Source organism: Prionailurus bengalensis, chromosome B4 (genome assembly GCF_016509475.1).
Source record: "Prionailurus bengalensis isolate Pbe53 chromosome B4, Fcat_Pben_1.1_paternal_pri, whole genome shotgun sequence".
In the NCBI taxonomy this organism is placed as follows: domain Eukaryota; kingdom Metazoa; phylum Chordata; class Mammalia; order Carnivora; family Felidae; genus Prionailurus; species Prionailurus bengalensis.
In genome coordinates this window covers 64,596,421-64,620,256 of record NC_057358.1, presented here as the reverse complement: position 1 = coordinate 64,620,256, position 23,836 = coordinate 64,596,421, and the positions used below count along the sequence as shown (strand labels likewise).

The following is a 23,836-nucleotide window of genomic DNA, read 5'->3' as shown; positions in this document are numbered from 1 at the left end:
CAATATATTACAATGTCCCTATAGAAATATTTGCATAACATTTTAATCTAGGATTCCAGGGAGGAAAAACATAAATCTCTGGGCTGCAATCTTGGAGAGATTCCTATGACCTAATAAGGAGACAAAAATGAGTACAGACTAGTAGTCTGTGAGGGCGCTGAACATGCCTATCATGTTCTCTCTGTTTTACCCCCACCGCTTAGCACAGTGCTGGAAATAGGAAAGTGCTCAGTAATCAGCAATGAGTAACTGTGATTGTGATGGTGATCATGGCAGTAATTCATAACAGCGGCTAACATTTATTTTAAAGTTTTTTTAATGTTTATTTATTTTTGAGAGAGAGAGACAGAGAGACAGAGACAGGGCATGAGAGGGGGAAGGGCAGACAGATAGAGGGAGACACAGAATCTGAAGCAGGCTCCATGCTCTAGGCTCCGAGCTGTCAGCATAGAGCTTGATGTGGGGCTAGAACTCCGGACAGTGAGATCATGACCTGAGCCAAAGTCGGACGCCCAACTAACTGAGCCACCCAGGCACGCCCAGTGGCTAACATTTATTAAGTGCTGGAAAGTACATGGTATTCTTTACATTATTTGTTTCTACTCATAATAATTGAAAACAGGACCCCAAAATAGGGAAACTGAAGCTTGGACACTTACATAACGTGGTGGCATCACATGGCTAAGAAATGATAAAGCTAGAGTCCAAACCGTAAAGTCTGACTCTAAATTCCATGGTCTTAACCCCACATTGTGACACACTAGAACATGAAAGATGGAGTGAGAAGCAAGTAAGCAGGCTGCATATAAAATGTGGGAATAAAGTCCAGAGGTGGCCTCTTCCCCAGAGCAGACCGACGTTACAGGGTAGAGGACACAGCAACACGGTTCATGGACAGTGCTGAGATGTGCATTTCCTTCTCCCTTCATTCTACTCCTCCTGGACACTGCTGATCTGGACTGGAGAATGGAACAGAGAACAACAACAGACGGCAATAAGGTAATGAGGGAGGAAAAAAAGACAAGGTAAGCTCAGCACCACAGGAAGGGAAGGAAAAATCTGGCAGGGGAAAATGTCACATATATAAAGTTGGTCGTTGTCAATATAAATAAATATCACATACTCCACCATTAATATTTGCCTGCTGGGAGAGTATACCCTTAGCCTAGACAATTTCTCAAGCAGTCTTTGGACATTTGAATGGTATGGTCTTCCTTTTCCTGCCCACATCAGTGTCCAGAAACCCAACAGAAAAATCCTCAGCAGATCCTCTGAACCAAACTTTAGACTTGTTTGGGATTTTTGGAAAGAATAGTTAGGCATGAAAGATAAGAACTTCCTGTAATAAGTAACATGCAGGGGATATGCAGGTAGAGGTGGGATAGGGATAAGGTGGGGAGAGGTAAGTAAAAGCAGTGGTTGAGCCAATACATATATTCCTGCTGGTTTGTGGACGCCAGACCGTGCGGAAAAACAGTTGGCCTTGAAGTGCCTTAGGAAAACCAGTGTTCAGTTTCACGGAAGATGTTATTTCTTTCTATAATCCTGAAATCTTTCATAGGTTAAAAATACCAGTTTGTCTTATACCCCAAAAAACCAAAAAACCTAATAATACATACATAAATACATAAATAAGTAAATAAAATTTACATGCTCCAACGACATCCTCCAAATCACTCATCTTAATAGTGTTACCTGCATTACTGCAGAGCAAAATTCTGATTCCTAGGTAAAGTCTTAACAGGGTGGTCTAATAGTTGGTGGTCTATGATCCCACTCTTCCTGTCAGTTTACTGTGGTAACTTGGCCTGATGAATCTCTATTCCACAAAATGCTAGTCTGAGTTGTAATAACTGGGGTGAAACCTGAGAGCTACACACACACTGTAGGCGCATGGACATCACTCAACAGGAAATACAACTTCCATTCAAGTCCTGTAGACTCAATGCAACGCTAACCCATTCACACACTTTTAGGGCCAGTTCCTACTAGTAATACCTCACTAAGAACAGACAATCGTTTTTTAAAACCGGCAGCAGACTCTGCTATAAGTAACACCCCTTCACCAGATTTGCCAAAATGCTCGTTACATTCTATATACACTTAAAGCCAGTTTGCTTAACATGTCCTAAGCCACAACATCTCTCTTTAGATACAACCTTCAAACTTTGCATCAAAAAATGACTTTGAATCTGTGAGGTTTGAAAGAGTCAAAGAAAACTGGTATTAACAGGTGGAAAAACTATGTCCATTTTGTGTATGGGCAGGAAAGCAAACAGTTGGGTTACCAAAATGGTGAGAATCAGAAGGCTCAACCTGTTAATACTGACCCACTCAGGGCTTTCTTTCTTTTCTTTTCTTTTTTTAATCTTTTTATTTAATGTTTATTTATTTTTGAGAGAGAGAAAGACAGAGCATGAGCGGGGGAGGGCAGAGAGAGAGGGAGACACAGAACCCAAAGCAGGCTCCAGGCTCCGAGCTGTCAGCACAGAGCCCGACGTGGGGTTCGAACTCACCGACCACGAGATCATGACCTGAGCTGAAGTCGGACACTCAACCGACTGAGCCACCCAGGTGCCCCATGGGCTTTCTAAAGCCACCCCCAGACCAGGTATGCACTACAGACAGGGGTCCGGGCTCCAGGCCTTCCTGATATTTCCTGATATTATGCAGTCACTGGATTTGGCCCTGGGAATCTGCACACGTTAAGGGTCATTCTCTGTGCTACTGAATCAACTTGCCCTGAGAAAAAAAATTTAACTGTTCTTTCCTAAATCATTCTAGTAAAGATTACTATAATTTAAGGTAGCAAAGGTATTAAAATTCCTACTTCAGAGGGAAAGATGTTGAAGTTTTAGTGTTTATGACTCAAGTTCCCACAATTGATTGGGAATGAAAAATGAAGACAGGCTTCTGGACTCCTTTTGTCAAGAACTTGTTACTATAGTCTCATTTTATTTTAAATGTTTATTCATTTTGAGAGAGAGAGAGAGAGAGCACAAATTGGTGGAGGGGCAGAGAGAAAGGGAGACACAGAATCCAAATCACCCTCCAGGCTCTGAGTTGTTAAGCACAGAGCCTGACATGGGGCTCAACTCCACGAACCACAAGATCATGACCTGAGCCCAAGTCAGACACTTAACCGAGTGAACCACCCAGGCACCCCAGCATTTTAAATGAGGGACATTGTAGTTTTGCACTTGGTCACAATTTTCAGAAGATTTTTGAAGTATTTCCAAGCTATGATCCACTATATAAATAACAATACATCCTGCAAATAAATCATGAAATCACCCAGTGGGAAACCATTCCCAAGTATTACACCAGAATAAATGGAAACATTTAGCTTCAAGGATGAAAGGGAGGCTATATATGTTGCTTAATTAAATACAGACTTTTGGTGACAGATAAAATTAAAATCCTTCTGACAAAATTTTTTTTAAAAAACTTCTACTTCTATCAGTGATGGGCATTCCAAGAAAAAGCAACTGAGGTCATATATGGGTTTATTTTTATCTTTAAGTGAGAAATACACTTTTCACCTACTTTTTTGAAACATTAGGACTAAAGAATATAAAATTGTATCTAATAAATGCAAAACTGAGCATGCATTTTGCTGCTGGCAATATCTCCTCCTACAAAGGAGGGAAGAGAGGGGACTAGGGACTGAATGGGTACTGAAGACTCCTGTTAAATAAAGTGGGTCAGAAAGAAGGCCACAGAGATGGCACAGGCCGGCAGAAACTACATGCACAAACATACAAAGTGAGAAACAAAGAGACAGAGGCAACCTCCTGCTCTTCCGACCCAGACATCTAGCCACAAACAGGAGGATGCAATGGAGTAACCCAGAGTGACACAGGCAGATACAAAGGAAATGAGAGAGTGTATCTATTGATCTATACAGCACACAGCATGATAAAAAAGCTTCTGGCACAGAGTGCTACATACCGGTCATATACAGAAAATGGTAATTCATATTAGGGCAAGTTTAAATATTTTTAAAATTTACTCTTTCCAAAAGCCTACCAAACCCAGTAGAATAAAATACTTTTGAATTACAGAATCTATTACTCTATCATCTTAAAATGAAACAAACAGCTTTTCTCTCCCCACGTCCTTTTCCCATTGTATATTAGCTCTTACCTGCCTCCTTCAAAGCGACTGATGAGATCAGATACCTTGCTGGGTTTTTCTTTTGAGACACAAGAAGCAGAGGCAGGTTTAACTTCCTCCATCCTTGGTTTTGCACTAGATAAAGCTTTATGCCTGGGAGTTTGGTGTATATTAGACGAAGGTGGATTCTGCAGATGTAATGGCTTTGGAGGCACTGTAGACAAAAAATGAAAAGAATTGAATATTTCACTAAGATGTGTTCCACAAGAAACATATTTCATATCTCATGCAAAAATCTTCAGCATTATCAAGCTTCTGTAAAGGGATCTGTCAAATCTGTACTGAATCTTAATCAACAGACTTCCATCTATCTTAGACATTCGCTGTGTCCTGTGGAAATCCCATCTCCAAGAATCAAGCGGTTCTTTTAATTTTAGGTCATTTTAAATATGGCTTTATTAAACATCTAAGGATCTATATATTTCTATGACCTTCCCAAGCCTATTAGAGATAACATAGCAGTTATTTATCTAAACAGAGAAAACAAAGTACTAAGTTTGAAACTAATTCCCAGGGATACACTGCTTGCTACAAAACAGATTTTCTAACAACAGAGTGATAAGTAATATACCAGAATCCAAAGCTAGTAGACATAAAAGCCAACAAAACAACATCAAACAACAGTAATTACTGTAGCATCTTCCCATTTAACAAAAACTCCTTATCTCATTTGATCTTAGAGGAAATCTTTCGCATCACAGTCCTTTGAGGTAGGTAGCGTTACTCACTTCTTATGTCTATGAAGGCTCAGAGTGGTTAAGTGATTGGCCTGGAGGAATAAGGCTGATCTGATTCCATGACTGGTACCCAGACTCTAGCTCCTTCCTCCTCCAGCACTGCTCCTCATCACACATCCAGCAAAAGGGGGTGATAGGAGTTCTACTAGTATTGTCTGCTATGTTAATTGTTGGCTTGTATTAATACACCACAGATTTGCTGCTTACTACTAAGCCCTTCCCTCAGTTAACAGATCATTTCCTGAAATACTAAAATCCACAGAATTTCTCTTAACAGATGAGGAATTCTGTAGATGAGAAAATATAATATGCCATAAGTGCTTTACCAGTATAGGAATTACTTCAGTTTTGAAAATCAATATACTTTGCCTCTTAGATTAACATTCTGGGCAAAGGATTATAGAACATGTATGTATTTTTCTATAACTGGTTCTAACAAATTAAATAAAATCATCTTTTTTCTTTTTTTAAACCCTTCTCCTAACTTCCAAAAGAAGGGAGGAGAATCATGTCTCCTAATTACATGCCCCATTTTCCCCCAGCTGGTTATCCTGGTTTTTAGTCATCTCATTTCTTCTATAAACTCGGCTAGCTGACAGTTGCCTGATGCTCACTGGCCCAGATGTCATCATTTCTATGCCAGTTATCAATTCTTTCAGAGAAGAAGAAGAAGAAAAACATATCACAATGAACTAGAGGAGGAATAATTAATTCACCTCATTCCCTTTTGAGGCAAGAAGAAAATCCTGATTAAAAAAATGATATGCTTCTTTTATATGGAAATGGAATTATTTTCCAAGATCTGCTCAGTGGGGATGGTTAAATATAGTATCCAGTGAAAAAGAAGGGACTTAAATAAGTGTGACATTTGTCAATTTTAAGGAAAAATTTCCTGTGTAGAATATATACCAAAATAGCAAAGTAGGACAAGATCCCACCAAAAAAGCAGTTTTAATATCAGAAATAATTTCAACATTCCTAATTAGAATATTCAAAAAAGGGAATGAATATGTTATTTATAGCCCAGTAAAAATGGTTATATAAACATTGTTATGAAATTCTTGTAACTCATCCATCCAGAGTTTACTCAGTGAACATTACTTACTTATTACATATCAGACTCTCTTAGATGCTTAGAAAACTCAAATAAGATGATACATACCTAAATAAGTGTGACATTTGTCAATTTTAAGGAAAAATTTCCTGTGGAGATATATACATATCAGGCATTTTCCTGTCTCAACTATGCCTCTCTCTTAAACTGTTTCAGAGGATAGTGTACTTTTTCTCCAAAGTGTTTATAATAAATTATTATGATTAGGTAGTCAAACAGTATCGCACCAACCAGAAATAAAACAGTAAGTATATTAGAGATATAAAGCTTTCTCTTTCACAAGATTGGCATTCTGTGAGGGTAAGAAACAAGTTTATTTTGATCACAAATATATTCACAGTAACCGCATGCACAGTGCTTGGCAAATTTGTGGAATACACGAAGGAACAAATTAGTGTCATCAAGGAGTTCATCGTCTAGTGAGGAAACAGCTTAGCGATGTTGGGAAAGGTGGGCATTGGAGTGTTTTAGAAGCACAGAGGAGGCATCTATCTCAGCAAAGGGAGACAACCCAAATGGAAAATAAAGTAAATATGCACATCTTATATAAAAGAGTACAAATGTTACAGGTATATGACAAAAATCTCAAGATGATACATGAATGGCTAACGCATCAGAAACACGGTCCTAGGGGGAAATAATGTGTATTTTGGTCAAAAACTGTAACTGATGTAAAAATGACTGTCTTTCCCTCCCCCACCTCCTCTCTCACCATTTCTCATCTTTTTTACCCAACTTCCAAATGCTCTCTGGACATCTCCTCGGTGTTCTATCAGCACCTGCAGTTCAATCCTGAAACTTAACTTACTACTTCTTCCTGCTGTAGCCTAAGGGATGTAAAGTAAGAAAAACAGTGTTCAACCTCGCTAATAATTAGGGAAATGAAAATTAAATTTAAAATACGATTCTACTTCAGCACCATCAAGTTAACCAAAAAATTTAAATCTGACAATACCAAATGTCAGTGAGGGAATCAGACAATATGAAATCTCACACATTCTGGGAGGGAGTATAAATTTACAGAACCATTAAGAACTTGACATTTCCAGGGGCGCCTGGGTGGCTCAGTTGGTTAAGCGTCCGACTTCAGCTCAGGTCATGATCTCACAGCCCGCGAGTTCGAGCCCCGCGTCGGGCTCTGTGCTGACAGCTCAGAGCCTGGAGCCTGTTTCAGATTCTGTGTCTCCCTCTCTCTCTGCCCCTCCCCTGTTCATGGTCTGTCTCTCTCTGTCTCAAAAATAAATAAATAAACGTTAATAAAAAAAAAAATTAAAAAAAAAAAAAGAACTTGACATTTCCAAAATATATATCCTGCAGGAATTCTTACATATCTATACAGAGCTTTAAAAATTTTTAAATTAATTCAGTATTACTGAATACGTATTAAGTTCTATCCACTTGATCTTATCAATGAGCAAAGGAAATGAAACAAAAAAGTCCAATAAGTAAACCATATATGAGAAGGTGGTGAGAGCTAAGAAAGAAGGGGGAGGGCTCAGAACAAGATTAAAGGGATCTGGAATATGGTAGGAAGTGCAGATTGCAGTATTAAGTAGGGCATTCATAGGGGGCCTCTTTGAAAGGTGCAAATTTGAAGAAGACTGGAAGTTGGGGGAGTTACCTTGGGAAGAGCATGCCATCAAGTAGAGAACAAGCTAGAGATAATGGAAGCCAATGTGACTGAAGTCAAAGCAGCAAACAGGCAAGAGTAGGTACTGAGGTCAGAGGGAGGGCATGATAATGTAGAATCTTGGGGAACCCTGTAAGAATAGTGACTTTGAGTGAAATGAGAAGTCGCCACAGACTTCTGTGAAGACAAATAACATGACAGGACTTCTGTCCAACTGTGTCACTCCGGCTGCAATGTTGACAATGCAGAGAAACAGGGGAGAAGCAGGGAGAAGGGTCAGGAGAGTACTGTGGAAATTCAGCCAAGAGCCAAGAGTACTTAGAAGAAGGTAGTGAGGAACGTTGGTTTCCAGGTATGTTTTAAAAGCAGACTTCCTGGGACACCTGGGTGGCTCAGGCAGTTAAGCTTCGGACTGTTGACATTGGCTTAGGTCATGTTCTCACAGTTGTCAAGCCCTGTGTGGGGCTCTGTGCTGAGTGTGGAGCCTGCTTGGGATTCTCTCTCCCTCTCTCTCTTTCTGCCCCTCCCTTGCTCATGCTCTCTCTCTCTCTCTCAAATAAACTTAAAAAATAAATAAATAAAAGTAGACTTCCTGGAAGAATAAATGTGAGGTATGAGAGAAAGAGAGAGGAATCAAGGATGACTCTGGAGACCTTCAGCCTGAACCACTGGAAGGATGGAATTTTCATCAAGGGACAAAACAGGTAAAGCAATTTTTGGAGGGAAGATCAGCAGTCCAGTTATGGACATGCTAAGTTTGACATTATCTAGTTGACTATAAATAAAATGGGCTTATTACAGCCAATTTTACAGACCATAAGTACAATAAAACAATTTACTTAAAAATTTCCAACCATCCAGAGGCACCTCGGTGGCTCAGTCGGTTGAGCATCCCACTTCGGCTCAGGTCATGATCTCGTGGCTTTTGAGTTCGAGCCTCGTGTTGGGCTATGTGCTGGCAGCTCGGAGCCTGGAACCTGCTTTGGATTCTGTGTCTCCCTCTCTCTGCCCCTCCCATGCTCACATTCTGTCTCTCAAACATAAATAAACATTAAAAAAAATCCAATCATCCAAAATAATTACTGAACATGAAAAAAAACCCCAAATTAATAGTTTAAATTTGGGGATTACCAGAGGATTTGGTTACTCTTATTTTACTTACTATGAAAAACAATAGTTGGCTTTTTTTTTTTTTTTTTTAAAGCAAACCCTACGCTTAACATGGGGCTTGAGGGGCGCCTGGGTGGCTCAGTTGGTTAAGTGTCTGACTTCAACTCAGGTCATGATCTTGTGGTTTGCGGGTTCGAGCCCTGCGTCGGGCTCTGTGCTGACAGCTCGGAGCCTGATGCCTGCTTCGGATATTGTGTCTCCTTCTCTCTATGCTCCTTCCCCATTTGTGCTCTGTCTTTCAAAAATAAATAAACATTAAAAAAAAATGGGCTCAAACTCATGACCCTGAAATCAAGTGTCGCATGTTCTACCAACTGAACCAGCCAGGCGTCCTATATAGCTGGCTATTTGTAATGCATTATATATTTATAACATATTATACTTTAAAAATGTGACATTACACATAGAATGCTTTACTTTAAGAGCAAATGGAATAGGTTTGAGTACTTTACATTTACTTAAATTATTTAGGCAATAATGTTTCAAAGTTCATGATGCTTTTTAAACATTAAGGTTTAATGATTGATAAGTGATAATATGTAGGCTCTATCAAAATAATTAACTACGAAGAATGTTGTGGATCAAAGCTCCTAAGAGAAAAAGAACTATTAGCTTTAATTGCTAAGGAAGTTATTTTGAGTTATGTCTAGCATGGCAGGAAATAGGCCAATATTAAAAGTGGTAAACAAGAATAAAGACTTATGTTGGAAGTTGCTCAGTAATTTATTTGTTTGACTGGTAGGATTGGTATGAAGTGAATAAACCATTGTTTTCCAAGGCTTTAGGGTATTTCTGAGGCTGAGGCAAAATAAGCCCTAACTATTGAAGGAATCCGTTTCAAAAGCTACAGGCTCTTACTTACATTCAAATGTAAGCTTATCTCATCTAAAATTTAGCACTTTTATTGTTTTAAAAACTGTAATTCTTCAAAAATACTTGTTGGTATTTAATTGATATAATGACATGCAACATTATTTTCATTTCAGGTGTATAATATGATCCAATATTTGTATTATTGCCAAATGATCACCAAAGTCTAATTAACATCCATCACCACACAGTTAACATTTTTTTTTACGTGATGAGAACTTTGAAGATCTCTTCTCTTAGCAATTTTCAAATATACAAAATCCAGTATTATTAACTATAATCACCAAGCTGTACCCTATATCCCCATGACTTACTTACTAGTAAACACAAAAATAGAAACCTGATATTGTTCCAGACACGTTAGTATATAATCACCATGAATAAATGTATTTAATATTGTGCTTCCTTTTAAATATCACTAAAATTGGGGTGCCTGGGTGGCTCAGTCAGTTGAGCGTCCCACTTCGGCTCAGGTCATGATCTCATGGCTTTTGAGTTCGAGCCCCGTGTCAGGCTCTGTGCTGGCAGCTTGGAGCCTGGAGCCTGCTTCGGATTCTGTGTCTCCCTCTCTCTCTCTCTGCCCCTCCCCTGCTCACACACAGTCTCTCTCTCTCTCTCAAAAATAAACATTAAAAAATTTTAAAAATAAATAAAATAAATATCACTAAAATAGATTGTAGCTATGCTATTATTAGCACTCCACATGAGGAAAAAAAAAACCACATTTATTTATGAGCTCTTTTGAGGATCCAGATCAGAGTTTCTCAAACTACTGACATTTCATAGCTGATAATTCTTTGTTTTGAGGGGGCTGGCCTGTGCATTGTAAGACGCTGAACAGCATCCCTAGCCTCTGCCCACTAGCTGCCATTAGAAACTCCCACAAATGGTGTCAAGCAAAAAATTCTCTAGACAATACCAAGTATGGGCAGTGGGGTGGGGTGGGATGGAGTGGGTGGGCTGGGGTGCGGGGTGGGGGTGCAAAATTGTCTCCAGTTGAGAACACTTATCTAAAATAAGAATTTTCAGGGCCGTTGGGTGGCTCAGTCAGTTGAGTGTTGACTCTTGATTTCGGCTCAGGTTGTGATCTCACGGTGCTGAGAAGTCCTGAGATCGGTCCTGAGACTGAGCCTCGCTGCTTAAGATTCTCTCTCCCTCTCCCTCTGTCCCTCCCCCAACTCATGTGTGCACTCTCTCTCAAGAAAGAAATAAGCATCTTCAATTAAATTAAAATTACATAATGGAGCTTAAAGCATCAGTAGGCTCACCATTCACGATTTGCAATTAAGTGGGAATAAAGATATCAGTGTGATAATCTCTTGATGTGTGCAGGAAGTCCCCATGATATCCCTTTGCTTTCTCCCCTTCAGTTATCCAAATATTCTTAAGAGTTTGGAGAAATTAAAACTAAGCTTCTCTCCACTAGAGGGTGGAGAACACTTTCATTTGGTCAATAAGTAGTCCCCAATCTCTTTGGCAGCTGATCTGACAATACCAAGATGTAGCCTTCTCTCCCGAATGTTTTTCTCTATATGGCACACATTCTTGCAAGTCTTAAGCAAAGAACAGCAGAAACAAAATAGAGGAAACGTGGTAATGGAGCAGGGAGCCAATTCAACAAGTGTTGCTGAAGGCCTGCTCTGCTATGGAGGGACTGGCAGTACAAAGGCAGAAGAAAACTAAGATGGATGAGTGAAATATATTCTAGGTCAGACTGCAGTGAATGCGAAAACATATGTTTGAGGAAACACAAAATATCAAGGGTTAGGGTGGGGTTAAAATTTTAGCTGGGGAACTAGGGAAGGGCCAAACAATGAGTGAGAGTACTTTTAAAGTATAATGTTCTCTAAAGTCATTTATTTAAAATCTGAAAATAGTCCCTATAGTTATATAAAATTATATTTATTAACCCATATTCAAAACAGGAAGTAAATATGTATTTAAATATCAAAATACTGACTTCTATTAAACTTTCATTAAGCTACAAACAGCAAAAGCAAGCTCAAGTGTTGTCTCCCTAAAGAATATGATTATTTTGGCACACAGCTCAGGAAGGACACTTGTGTAATTTATCTCAATGAACTACGAAAAACAATGAAGTAATGCATCTTCCCAAAAAAGACTTTATTAAATAATGAAATTCCTGTTTGTGATCTGGGCAATTACATAAAACTGAATTGCATTCATTTTTTATAGTCTTACCTCATTTGATCTTTGTCAGCTGAGGTCTAATGAGCAAGAGGGAACCTTGTATTTTGTAAATAAAACAGCTTAAATCATGCTCAAAAAAACGTCTATGTTCATATTCATATGAATTAAATAGGGAGAGATATGGCCAAAATAAAAGGCTATAAACTCATGAATGGACCATTCATCTGAAGCACCAATTATTTGACCTTACTTGACAGTCATACTTGATACGACTACAAATACAGCTACCAGTGAGAACAAAAAGGAAACGTCCCATAATCTGGAAGATAAGCCCCTTTTAAAGGTCTCTTTCAGAAATCCTAAAAACATAAGAACTTTAAAGAGTAACAGTCACTCTTTTATGATAGATTCTCTATAACACTTTTTTCCTTGCAAGAACAGGAAAGAGACCAAAGTTAATACAACATAAATCAAAATGCTCAGCATTTGGTACAAATAAAAATTTATTCGGAAGAAACTACACATTAAATCATAGTAGAGCTTAGCTTTGTGTTAACGTTTCCAAAGGCCTTACTGTGTACCATCAAAACTGTAATTTTGTGCTTCTCACAGTTAATACCTGGTTCACCAGAAATTTATTGCTAAAAGGAAATGGTTCCTGAACAAAATATTCAAAGATTTCCACCATTATAATTGTTTCCTCCCCTTGTTGGCTGCTCAATTCCTGAATGGATGAGCCATTTATTTCAATTTCTGTGAAGCCTTTTCAAGCCCCAGTTCCTGAACAGTAGAAAATCACATTTACTAAGTATGTTAAGCACGGTTTTACAATGATCTGTTTCACAGATCCTCTGAAATCTAGCAAGGCATACTGACTTTGTGACAGCACTCATTCATTTGTCACACATTTATTATGCAAATAGTAAGTTAGGCCCTGTATGAGGTCAAGCATAATACATGAAGTGTCCCTGTAAGGGACAGTAATTCTAGCAATGAGAAAAGAACCCTAAGAGAAAAAAATGTATAAGGTGTTTTAGGAGCAGAACAAATACCCAACTCTGCCTGAGACTGATTTTTTTTCCCCTGAAAAAAATAAATGCACCCAATTCCTCCCATTGAAAGCTTAAAACTCTTTCTTAGTCATTATCATTCTTCTGGATAGCCTTCATCAATGAACAAAACACCCAATCTAATTAAAAAAGAAAAAGAAAAAGAAAAAACAACCCACCAGCATACCTTGTGGCTTTGGACTTGCAGCTGAGGGTTTTGCTGGCGTTTTTCCATTTATTCCCTGAGCCTCTTCATCAGACACATTCTGATCAACCCGTGGGGTTGTGCTGCTTTTCACACAAGGTGGAACTAGAGTGATCTTTGGACAGGTACTGATGCCTGGGAGAGTTGAAAAAGAAAGGACAGGTAAATACAGAGGTGGAGCACAGCTATGTCACATGACCTAAATTCCTTTTTATCCCGTAAAACAAAAACAATCACAGTTACAAGACTAAGCATAGAAATATTTTTCCCATGTGTACTGGCCTTGACAGAATTTCTTGGGAAAGATCTCATTCCATGTGTTGAGAAACCTCGGTAATGCACGCTGACAGAGATCGAGCCCCTTCCTCCCCCACCACACACACACTCCCTCTCTTCCTCCCTCCCTTCCTTTCAGGGCCACAGAAAGGGCAGAATGCAGCTGCTACTGGTGAAGGAGAAGACAGGAGGGCCCCAGCATTAATCTGCTGAAAGCTTTCCTTTCCAGCAGCCAGTCACCAGTCATTGAGTGACTCTCAAGAACAAAGCAGGAAAGCACCAACATGACAGCTGACCTAACGACTCTAGAAGAACGGCTCGATGAATAAAGAAAAAATACATATACCCTTCCTTCACTCACTAGTTTACCAGAGTCCAGCTCTACATCTGTAAGCTAATACCCATGTTTTCAACAAAAGGATTATACCGATTATACTGTCATATTTATAGCTCAAAACTCTAAAATGTCGATACTGAAAGGCATCATGAGACCAAGATGTAGAAAAATAGATCAACTTTCTGAGTCCTGATTTAAGAAGTTAATTGTTAAGTTTCAGAGACTTTTTAAGAAATCGTGTGCCAGTGCTTTCTCTTTATACGACTCAAACTTTCCTTTCTTCCAGTTGACATAGTGATATTAACAATAGACTAGACCTTGCTTAGGAGAAAATACAATTTCTACCAGGGAGATCATGATCCATTTAAGAAACTATCGTTGGTTTAAAAACAGAGTTTCATTTTTACAGAATCCAAATAACTAAAAAGAAAACTAGGAGAGATAAAAAGCCTTAATTATTCAAAACAAGAAAAGCTAATAAAACCCAATCAACTTTTTACTGAGTAAAAAAATTCCCTTTTATTTCAATTGATTATTAAACAGTATTGATTAAAATCTGCACATACTACTGCTTTATTTTCTGCATTCTCCTTGAAATTTATCTTGGTAAAACAAGTTTTAGAAGATATTAACAGTTTTAAGTATGGTCAAGAAGTTTTAGAGACCCAGTGCTGAAACAAATTAAGTGGGTTTTCATCAGACACCCTTCTGCTAAAATGAGCTGCTGGCTGGATTAAACATTCTTTAGCCAAACAGAAGGCTTTGAATGCAAGAGCTAGAGATTATTTGACAGCATATTACTGCAATTGTGAACAGAAGAAAGAAAAGGTTGAATCTTTAAATGTGTGAGCCTATCTACTTTTTTAGAAGAACTGGGTGAAGTAGGCAAAGTCTATCTCTAAAATCTGTAGCATGACATCCAACCACTTAGTCTTTTAGGAGCATTGGGATGTTGGTTCCACAGTGATCTCAAGGATGGTTTGGTGGTTCTAAAGGCCACCTTCTGGGGTCTGGAAGTGTGGCCTTGGGACAAAAGAGTGAAAAGCCAGAGCTTAGCTCCAAGTCAGAGGCAGAAACTATAACGCAACTGTAAAATGAGGCACTGAAAGAATGTGATCTATAGCAACAAATCTATAAAAAGAAGGCAGTTAATGGGTTAAATGAGGAAACGGGAGTATACTGAATCTTTGAAAAATAGATCAACACTTACATATTAAAAGATGACACCACTTTAATAATTAGCCTATTTAGAAACAAAAAAAAGTCTTGAATAAATAATAACTTGAAATTAAAAACTAGGCAATTTCCTGAGAGCAAACTTTCAGGGCATGATGTGTTTTATGCAGGTGTCATATTTATTAGAGAAGATTTCCCACGAATGTGCCAAAATGCCTGCAGTAAGAGATCAACTACATATTCTGTTATAAATCCATTAAAGTCATGTTTATAACATTTTTTTTTGCCAGTGGCAAAAAATCTACAGCCAGAAACTTGATTTTAGATCATTGTTTAATACCAGTCTACAAACTTCAGCCACTATCACAAAGTATGAAAATATGGTTAAAGACACAGAAAACACATTTTTAAAGGGTTAAGGGGGGGAAAAAGGGCAATGACAAATAGGCAACAGAGACTAGTTGTGGCTGCAAAGCCAAAAATATTTACAGTCTGGCCCCTTACAGGAAAAGTTTGCTGACCACTGCTCTAAGTCAGACACATCATGGTAAAGAAAATGTGCCATAAAAAAGGACCATTTTATTAAATTGCTCATCCTCTGACACTTTGGAATAGCAATACAAAAGAAGACTTTTGAGTGTCTATGACGCACTCAGCCTACTCACATTTGGAGACAGTTCTTATTTGGGTGCCAATTGCACAATACAGAACTGAAACCAAAATTGTAACCAGGTGGTCCACCCATTCAAGAAATTTTATATCAACTTTTAGATTCCAATTTACCAAGAAGGTGACCAAACAGTTAATCTTGGGCACAGATACAACTAGTTTACGTTATGTTAGTGCGGGGGGAAAGTGTTCTATTTAAATAATGTGTCCTCCTGAGTATTGGTAATCCAGTTTCAACCACTAGTCCTACCCATTTTGCATTCCTCTTTGGGTTACTAATTTACGCTTGCTGGGTCATATCTTCTGTAAGCAATGTCTAGACATAGGCTAACTGCAAAAGGCTTCAGATATTCTCAATCCAGCCTCATCTTTGCATAAGGCTCCCTGTTCCAACTGGAGAGGTTGCCACTACAGCTTAAGTTTATCTGTCTTCTTTTGTATCATACTTGTGAGTGGCAGATAATGACTAGTTAGGGTGACTTTGTCTCCTATTTGCAAAATTTTGTTCTAAGCTGTTATACTCTGCCAAATCATTCTTGAGTGGCTTTTTCACATCTTACTCTTTGGCTATCCATTCCAAAGCAAAGTCCACTCAGTTCTCTGATTCTTCATGCCTGATCTCTTGCCATAGTACCGCTCATGCCCCCAGACCACATTGTTATGACTTTGCTATGGCCATGTCTACATGGCCTCAACCATTCATAACATCTCTTCCAACTGCACCAAATCTCTAGTCCGTAAAAGCTCAATGGACTTCACTCCTTGAGACAAGAGGATCTCTTGGATTTAAGAGGACAGAAGCAGTTTTACAGGGATGACAAATTTTTTAGGAGTACACTATACAGAGTGAAGAGATACCTCAAAAAAACTTAATTTGAAATATTCTTAGATTTACAGGGAGCTACACTCAGGTTCCTAAAGTTAGCATCTATTACAACACATTTATAAAAACAAGTCTTATAAAGACAAATTTTTCCACTAATACCCTTTCTGTTACAGGATCTGATCCAAAATATCACATTGCATTTAGTTTTCATTGTTTCCTTACTGCACCCCAACCTGAGTTACTCAGTCTTTGCTGGTTTTGTAGAGCATTAGCACTTTTGAAGAGTAACAGTCAAGTGTTTTGTACAATGCCCCTCAAACTGAATTTCTCTAATGTTGTCTCATGATTACATTGGGTTTATGGGTTTGAGGGCAGGACATCACAGAGGCAATGTGCCCATCTGTAAACAGTGTTACATCACTGCATGTTATCAATGTGACTATCACATTTGATACTAACTTTGGTCCCTGGGAAAGGTGGTGTCTGCCAGGTTTCTCCACTGGAAAATATTATAAGACTTTTTTTAAAATTTATTTTGAGAGAAACAGAGAGAGAGCGAGAGACAGAGAGACAGAGAGAGAGAGCTTGTGAGCGTGAGCAGGGGAGGGGAAGAGAGAGAGAGAATTCCAAGCAGGCTCCGAGTTCTGTCAGCACAGAGCCTGACATAGGGCTCAGACTCATGATATGAGAGATCATGGCCTGAGCCAAAATCAAGAGTCAGATGCTTAACCAACTGAGCCACCCAAGCACTCCATAAGACGTTTTTCAACAGTGTTTTCCTATTATCCTTTCAAAAACTCCCCATTTGTCCCATTAGTTTGAGGAAGAGTCATTATCTCCCATGTGTTACCTAAAATGCCTAGTTTAAGAGATCAACTAGTTTTTTGTTTTTTATTTATTTATTTTTTTAATAAAACTCATGGTTTACAACTCTTTTGCCAAGGGGAACAAATTCACTGTTAGGAAATTTATTTTAGAAAACTATTTGTTTCCCAAACTTCTGGAGCTCCATAATAAACTCTCCAGAAAAATGATAAGCAAACCACAAAGGATCTTAGAAAAGAAAATATGATCAACAGTTTCAGAAATTTCCTTGGACCTAGGAATTCTACCTTTAGGAATTTAATGTACGGAAATCGTCCTGAATGTGTAAAAGTATATGTACATGAATAGTCAACGCAACATTATGGAAAATATACATAGTTGTTAAAAACAGAAAAAGAAAAATAAGATTGGGAAGATCTCTAATTAGTATTTATTATTAAATAAAAAACAAATATTATAGAAAAATATGTATAGTAGGAGCCCCATTAAAAATGAAGATACGGGGGCACCTAGGTGCTCAGTCGGTTAAGCATCTGACTCTCAGTTTCAGTTCAGGTCATGATCCCCTAAGTTCGTGAGTCTGAGCCCCACATCAGGCTCTGCACTGACAGCACAGAGCTGCTTGGGATTCTCTCTCTCCCTGTCTCTCTGCCCCTCCCCCACTCATATTCTCTCTCTCTCTCTCTCTCTCTCTCTCTAATTTTATTTTTTTTGAGAGAAAGAGAGAGAACGCAAGTGGAGAAGGGACAGAGAGAGGGGTGGAAAGGGAGAGAGAGAATTCCAAGCAGGCTCTACACCACCAGTGCAGAGCCCAATGAGGGCCTTGAACTCATGAAATGCGAGATCATGACCCAAGCTGAAGTCACAAGCTTAACCAACTGAGCCATCCAGGTGCCCCCAAAATAAATAAACTTAAACACACACACACACACACACACACACACACACACACACACACACAAATGTGCCTAAATGCATTAGAGAGGATGTCAGTAACATGGCAAACTTAATTTCGGGAACTGAGAGTAGGAAGAGAGGATGAATAGGAACTTTCATGTTTTGCTGTCTGTACAACTGAATCATTTAAATGTTTTATAATGAAACTGTGCTTATAAATTACTTACATAAAAGAGAAAATCTATGAAAGTTACCAAATATGTGTATTAAAGATTGTTTAAAAACATATCCTTTATGTTTCCACACCTATGTTCACAGCAAGATTATTCTAATAGCTAAAGTATGGAAGCAACTCATTGACAGATGGACAAATATACATGCAATGGAGTATTATTCACTCTTAAAAAGGAAGGAAATCCTGATACATGCCACAACATGGATATCTTGAAGCTATTATGCTAAGTGAAATAAATTAGTTTAAAAAACACAAATATTGTCAGGTTCCACATATCTGAGTTACATAGTCAAAATCAGACAGAAAGTAGTGTGGTGGTTGCCAGGGGTTGAGGAGATGGGAGAATGGAAGTTACTATTTAAATTTTTAAAAAGTATTTATTTTTGAGAGGCAGGGAGAGACAGAGTACAAGCTGGGAGGGGCAGAGATGGAGAGGGAGACAAAGAATCCGAAGCAGGCTCCAGGCTCTGAGCTGTCAGCACAGAGCCTGATGCAGGGCTCAAACTTACAAACCGCGAAATCATGACCTAAGCTGAAGTCAGACGCTTAACTACTAAGCCACACAGGTGCCCTGGAAAGTTACTATTTAATGAGTACAGTGTTTCATTATAAGATGAAGAGTTCTGTGGCTGGATGGTGGCCATGGTATCATTGCACTTAATGCCAACGAACTATATGCTTACAATGGTTAAGGTGGTAAATTTTATGTATTTTTTAAAAATAATTTTAAAAGCTTTTAATTTAAAAAGTTTATCACTTGCTTAGCAAAGAAAAGGTGAAGAAATATTAATACATTCAAGTTGCCTACTTCACATCTCTAGTGTGTCTAAGAGCTAGCTCACACTCCACATACCCAAATCTGACATCCTCAACTCTCAACACTCACCCCAAACCACTGTCTTCACAGTCTTCTCCACATCAGCTAATGGCAGTTTCACCTTTGCTTAGGCCAAAAAGCTTGGAAGCATTCTCAAGTCTTCTTTTTCTCTCTTGTTCAACATCTTATCCATCAAGAAATTCTGCCAACTCCACCATCTACCATCACCATTCCAAGGCTACTATTCTGGCCTAACTTACCATAAACTGGATGAGAGCAAGACCCTCCAACCTGGTCTCCCTACTCCTACCCTTTTCTCCAGGATAGTCATACTTTCAAACAGGACCTGCGAGAGACCCCTTTTAAAAACCAAATCAGATCATATCACTCCTATGCTAAAAATTCTCCAATGGCTCTATATCTCACACAGGATAAAAATGCATCTCCTTACAAGGGCTGACAAGCACTACATGATCTGGTCTCAGTCCCTTTACCACTGACCTCATTGCTAGTATTGCCCCCTTGCTCATTCTATGACAGTCATACTGGTTCCATGCTGTTCTTCAAATAGGCCAAGTACACCTTTGGTCTAGCTACTCTCTGCTGCAATGCTTTCCCCGCCATGATAATTGCTGGTTAATTGCTTTGTCTTCTTCATATCTTGGCTCAAACTTTTGTCAATATGTACTATACTGACCATTCTCTTTAGTGTAACTACTACTCTTATTAGCTGTACAGTTTTTTTTCCCCCATAGCACTTATCACCTTCTAAAAGCCCACATTACTGAGGAAGGCAGTTTAAGATGTCAGCATAGGAAGACCTGAACTCATCTCCCACACAACAAATTTACAGCCAACTGTGAAATAACTCCCCCTGAAAAAGACCTGAAAACTAGCTGAACATCTCCTCTACAGTAACGGATAATTAGACCACATCAATACAGGAAGAGGAAGCAGAGATGGGTCTCACCAAACACCCTTCCCCTGTCGTGGCAACTCACAACTGGGAAGGATGTCACAAACACGGAGTTTCTCCTTGTGGAGCAACATGATGTGCCTCACATCAGGCACTTCAATCCTTGGGACCTACACCAGAGAGATGAGGAGCTTTCAAAGTTAAGTGGCTTTGAAAAACAACAGGGCTTACATCCAGAAGAACATAGGGCTATAGGAAATGGAGATTCCACTCTTAAAGGGCTTGCCTGCAGACTCACTCACCCTGGGACCCAGCACAAAAGCAGCAGTTTGAAAAGCACCTAGACCATATATGAATGAGATTCACTTGGTAATCTTAGAGTATCTGCCAAAGGGTTGTTAGGACTCTCTCTAGGGACAGATGCACTGGTGGGTGCCATTTTTGTACTCCCCTCAAACCTGCTTAGAACAGGTAGGTACACCCCACACAGGGATGCCCCTTGAGCACCTGGCTCTGGTGCCAGAGATGATTGTGTTTCTGGTCCTAGCAGGTCTGAAACATTGGAGTGACAGTTCTTGGTGGGCTACTACCTCTAGAACACTGCAGAGATAGCAGTCCAGAACACAACCTTGTGTGAAAAAGGATTATTTACTTGTCCTGGAGCTTCAGTTGGATGGGTACTACATACCTAAATGACACGCCATCCTCTCAGGGAATGTAGGCCAGGGAACATTACCTTTTTGTCCTCCCTTGGCCTTGGCATAGCGCACCTGTTCCTCCCAGAAATGACCACATTGCCTGGTCTGGAGGCCAGCAGGGTTTAGGATTATGGTCTTGCAGGACTGTATATATTTGCATATCTTAAAAGCTGCTGTCTGAGGGTTAAGTTTTCAATTAGCTTGAAACATTGCCTGGTCTGGAGGCCAGCAGGGTTTAGGATTATGGTCCCGCAGGACTGTATATATTTGCATATCTTAAAAGCTGCTGCCTGAGGGTTAAGTTTTCAATTAGCTTGAAACTGGGGCTGACTGAGATCCCACATTCTGTAAGACTCAAAAGGCTAGCGACTCCCTCAACAACTGTAGCCTATCAGGAATAAATCACATTGCTTAGGCAATCACAAAATTTTGAGAGATAACAAAGGGTAAGGTTACCAATAAAGTTCATCATCTATACAGGCCACTCATCCAAGACTGAGAGAGATAGGTGTTTCACCTAATACACAGAAATGAAAAGAGTCAAGCAAAATGGGAAGACAAAGGAATATGTTCCAAATGAAAGTACAAGATATGCCCCTTCCCCCCCCCTAAAACCACTTAATAAAAAAGAGAGAAGTGATTTACCTGATAAAGAGTTCAAAGTAATGGCCATGGATAAACACATTAGAACTTTAAAAAAGAGTTCAAAATATAAGTAGCAAACAGAAGTCATAGATCTGAAGAATAACAAATAACAATCACAGAACTGAAAAATACACCAGAGAGGTTCAACAGCAAAGTAGATGAAACAGAAGAAAGAATCAGTGATCTGGAAGACAGAGCAATGAAACCTCACCCAAACAGAGCAGCAAAAAGAAAAACTTTAAAAATTGAAGATAGCTCAAGAAACTTATGGAACAACAAGCAGATTAGCATTCTCATTATAGATGTTCCAGAGAAGAGAGAAAGGGTCAGAAAACTTTCCTGAAGAAATAATGGCTGAAAACTTCCCTAACCTGGGGAAGAAAATAGACATCTGGATCTAGAAAGCACAAAGAATTCCCCCCTGCCAAAAAAAAAACCCAAAAAACCAAAAAACCAAAAAACAACAAAAAAAAAACAAGCCCAAAGAGACCCACACAAAGACACATTATAATTAAAATGTCAAAAGTTAAATAAAGAATCTTAGAAGCAGCACAGCAAGAGAAAATATAACTTGTTATATATACAGGAACACCCATAAGACTATTAGCAGATTTCTCAGCAGACAGTTTACAGGCTAGAAGGGAGTGGCATCATATACTCAAACTGCTGAAAGGAAAAAACTTCCAACCAAGAAAACTCTATTCAGGATTTAAGGAGAGATAAAGAGCTTTCAGACAAACAAAAGCTAACAGAGTTCACCACCACTAAATTGGCCGTACTAAATATGTTAAAGGAACTTTAAGCTGAAAAGAAAGTACACTAATTAGTAAGAAGAAAAGAATAAAAACCTCACCAGTATAGGTAAATATGGTAAAGGTAGTGGATTAATCATTTATAAGGCTAGTATGAATTTAAAAGGCAAAAGTAGTGAAAATAATGATAGCTATAATGATTAGTTAAGGGATACACAAAATAAAAAGATGTAAAATGGGACATTAGAAATATAAACATGGGGGGCAGGGACTAAAAATGTGGTTTTAGAATGCATTCACAAACCTAACTTCTTATCAATTTAAAATGGACTGTTATATGTGAGCATCATGGCAACCACAAAGCCAAAACCTACAGCAGACATACAAAAGATAATGAAAAAGGAAATCTAAGCATAATACTATAGTAAGTCATAAGAGAATAAAGTCATAAGCCAAAGAGAAAACATTCCCAAACTCATTATGAGGCCAGCATAACCCTGACACCAAAACCAGACAATGACAACACACACACACACACACACACACACACACACACACACATACACACACACAATTGGCTAATATCCCTGACGAACAGAGATGCAAAAATCCCCAACAAAAATGATAGCAAACTGAATTCAACAATACATTAAAAGGATCATACATCATAATCAAGTGGGATATATCCAGGGATGCAAGGATGGTTCAACACCTGCAAAACAATCAATGTGATAATGTGATATAGCACATAACAAAATGAAAGCTAAAGTCACCGTGATAATCTTAATAGATACAGAAAAGGCATTTAACAAAATTCAACATCTATTTATGATAAAAACTATCAACAAAGTGGGTATAGATGGAACGTATCTCAATAGAATAAAGGCTGTATATGACAAGCCCAGAAGCAACATCATACTCAATGCATAAAAGTTAAAAAAGCTTTTCTTTAATATCAGGTACCAGACACATATGTCCAATCTTGCCAGTTTTATTGAACACGGTATTGGAAGTCCTAGCCAGAGGAATTAGGCAGGAAAAAGAAATAAGACATCCAAATTGGAAAGGAAGAAGTAAAACTGTCACTATTTGGAAACATGATTTCATATATATAAAACCCTGACAGCTTCCCCAAAACTGTTAGAATAAACAAGTTAATACACAAAAATCTGTTATACTTTTATATAGCAACACCAAACTACAGAAAAACTAAGAAAACAATCCCATTTACAATTGCATCAAAAAATAAAATAGTAGTAAGCTTAACCAAGGAAGTGAAAGACTTGTTCACTGAAAACTATAAAGCACTGATGAAAGAAACTGAAAAAGACACAAATAGATGGAAAGTTATTCTGTGTTTGTAGATTAAGCAAATTAATAGTTAAAATGTCCATTCTACCCCAAATAATCTACAGATTCAATGCAATTCCTATCAAAATTACAATGGTATTTCTCACAGAACAATCGGGGTGCCTGGGTGGCTCAGTTGTTAAGCATCTGACTCTTGATTTCAGCTCAGGTCGTGTGCTCATGGTTTGTGAGTCTGAGTCCCTCATCTGGCTCTGTACCAATGGTGTGGAGCCTGCTTGGGATTCGCTCTCTGTCCCCTGCCTCAAAATAAATAAATGAACTTAAAAGAAAGAACAACCAATTTTAAAATTTGTA

The 23,836-nt window shown here is 38.6% G+C and overlaps 1 protein-coding gene across 3 annotated transcripts in view; it reads right to left on the bottom strand.

Moving 5' to 3' along the window:
• The window catches only part of FGD4 (FYVE, RhoGEF and PH domain containing 4), a 217,719-nt gene that overhangs the window by 60,133 nt on the left and 133,750 nt on the right, over positions 1-23,836 (bottom strand). For 2 of the 3 annotated variants that reach the window (XM_043562945.1, XM_043562946.1), the window contains exons 2-3: positions 13,085-13,237; positions 4,147-4,330 (exon numbers count right to left, since the gene is read on the bottom strand). In XM_043562945.1, the coding sequence (XP_043418880.1) occupies positions 4,147-4,330; positions 13,085-13,237 (337 nt within the window). Of the gene's footprint in view, positions 1-4,146; positions 4,331-13,076; positions 13,238-23,836 lie in introns of those variants that run through there. The other variant, XM_043562947.1, reaches the window with a different exon arrangement.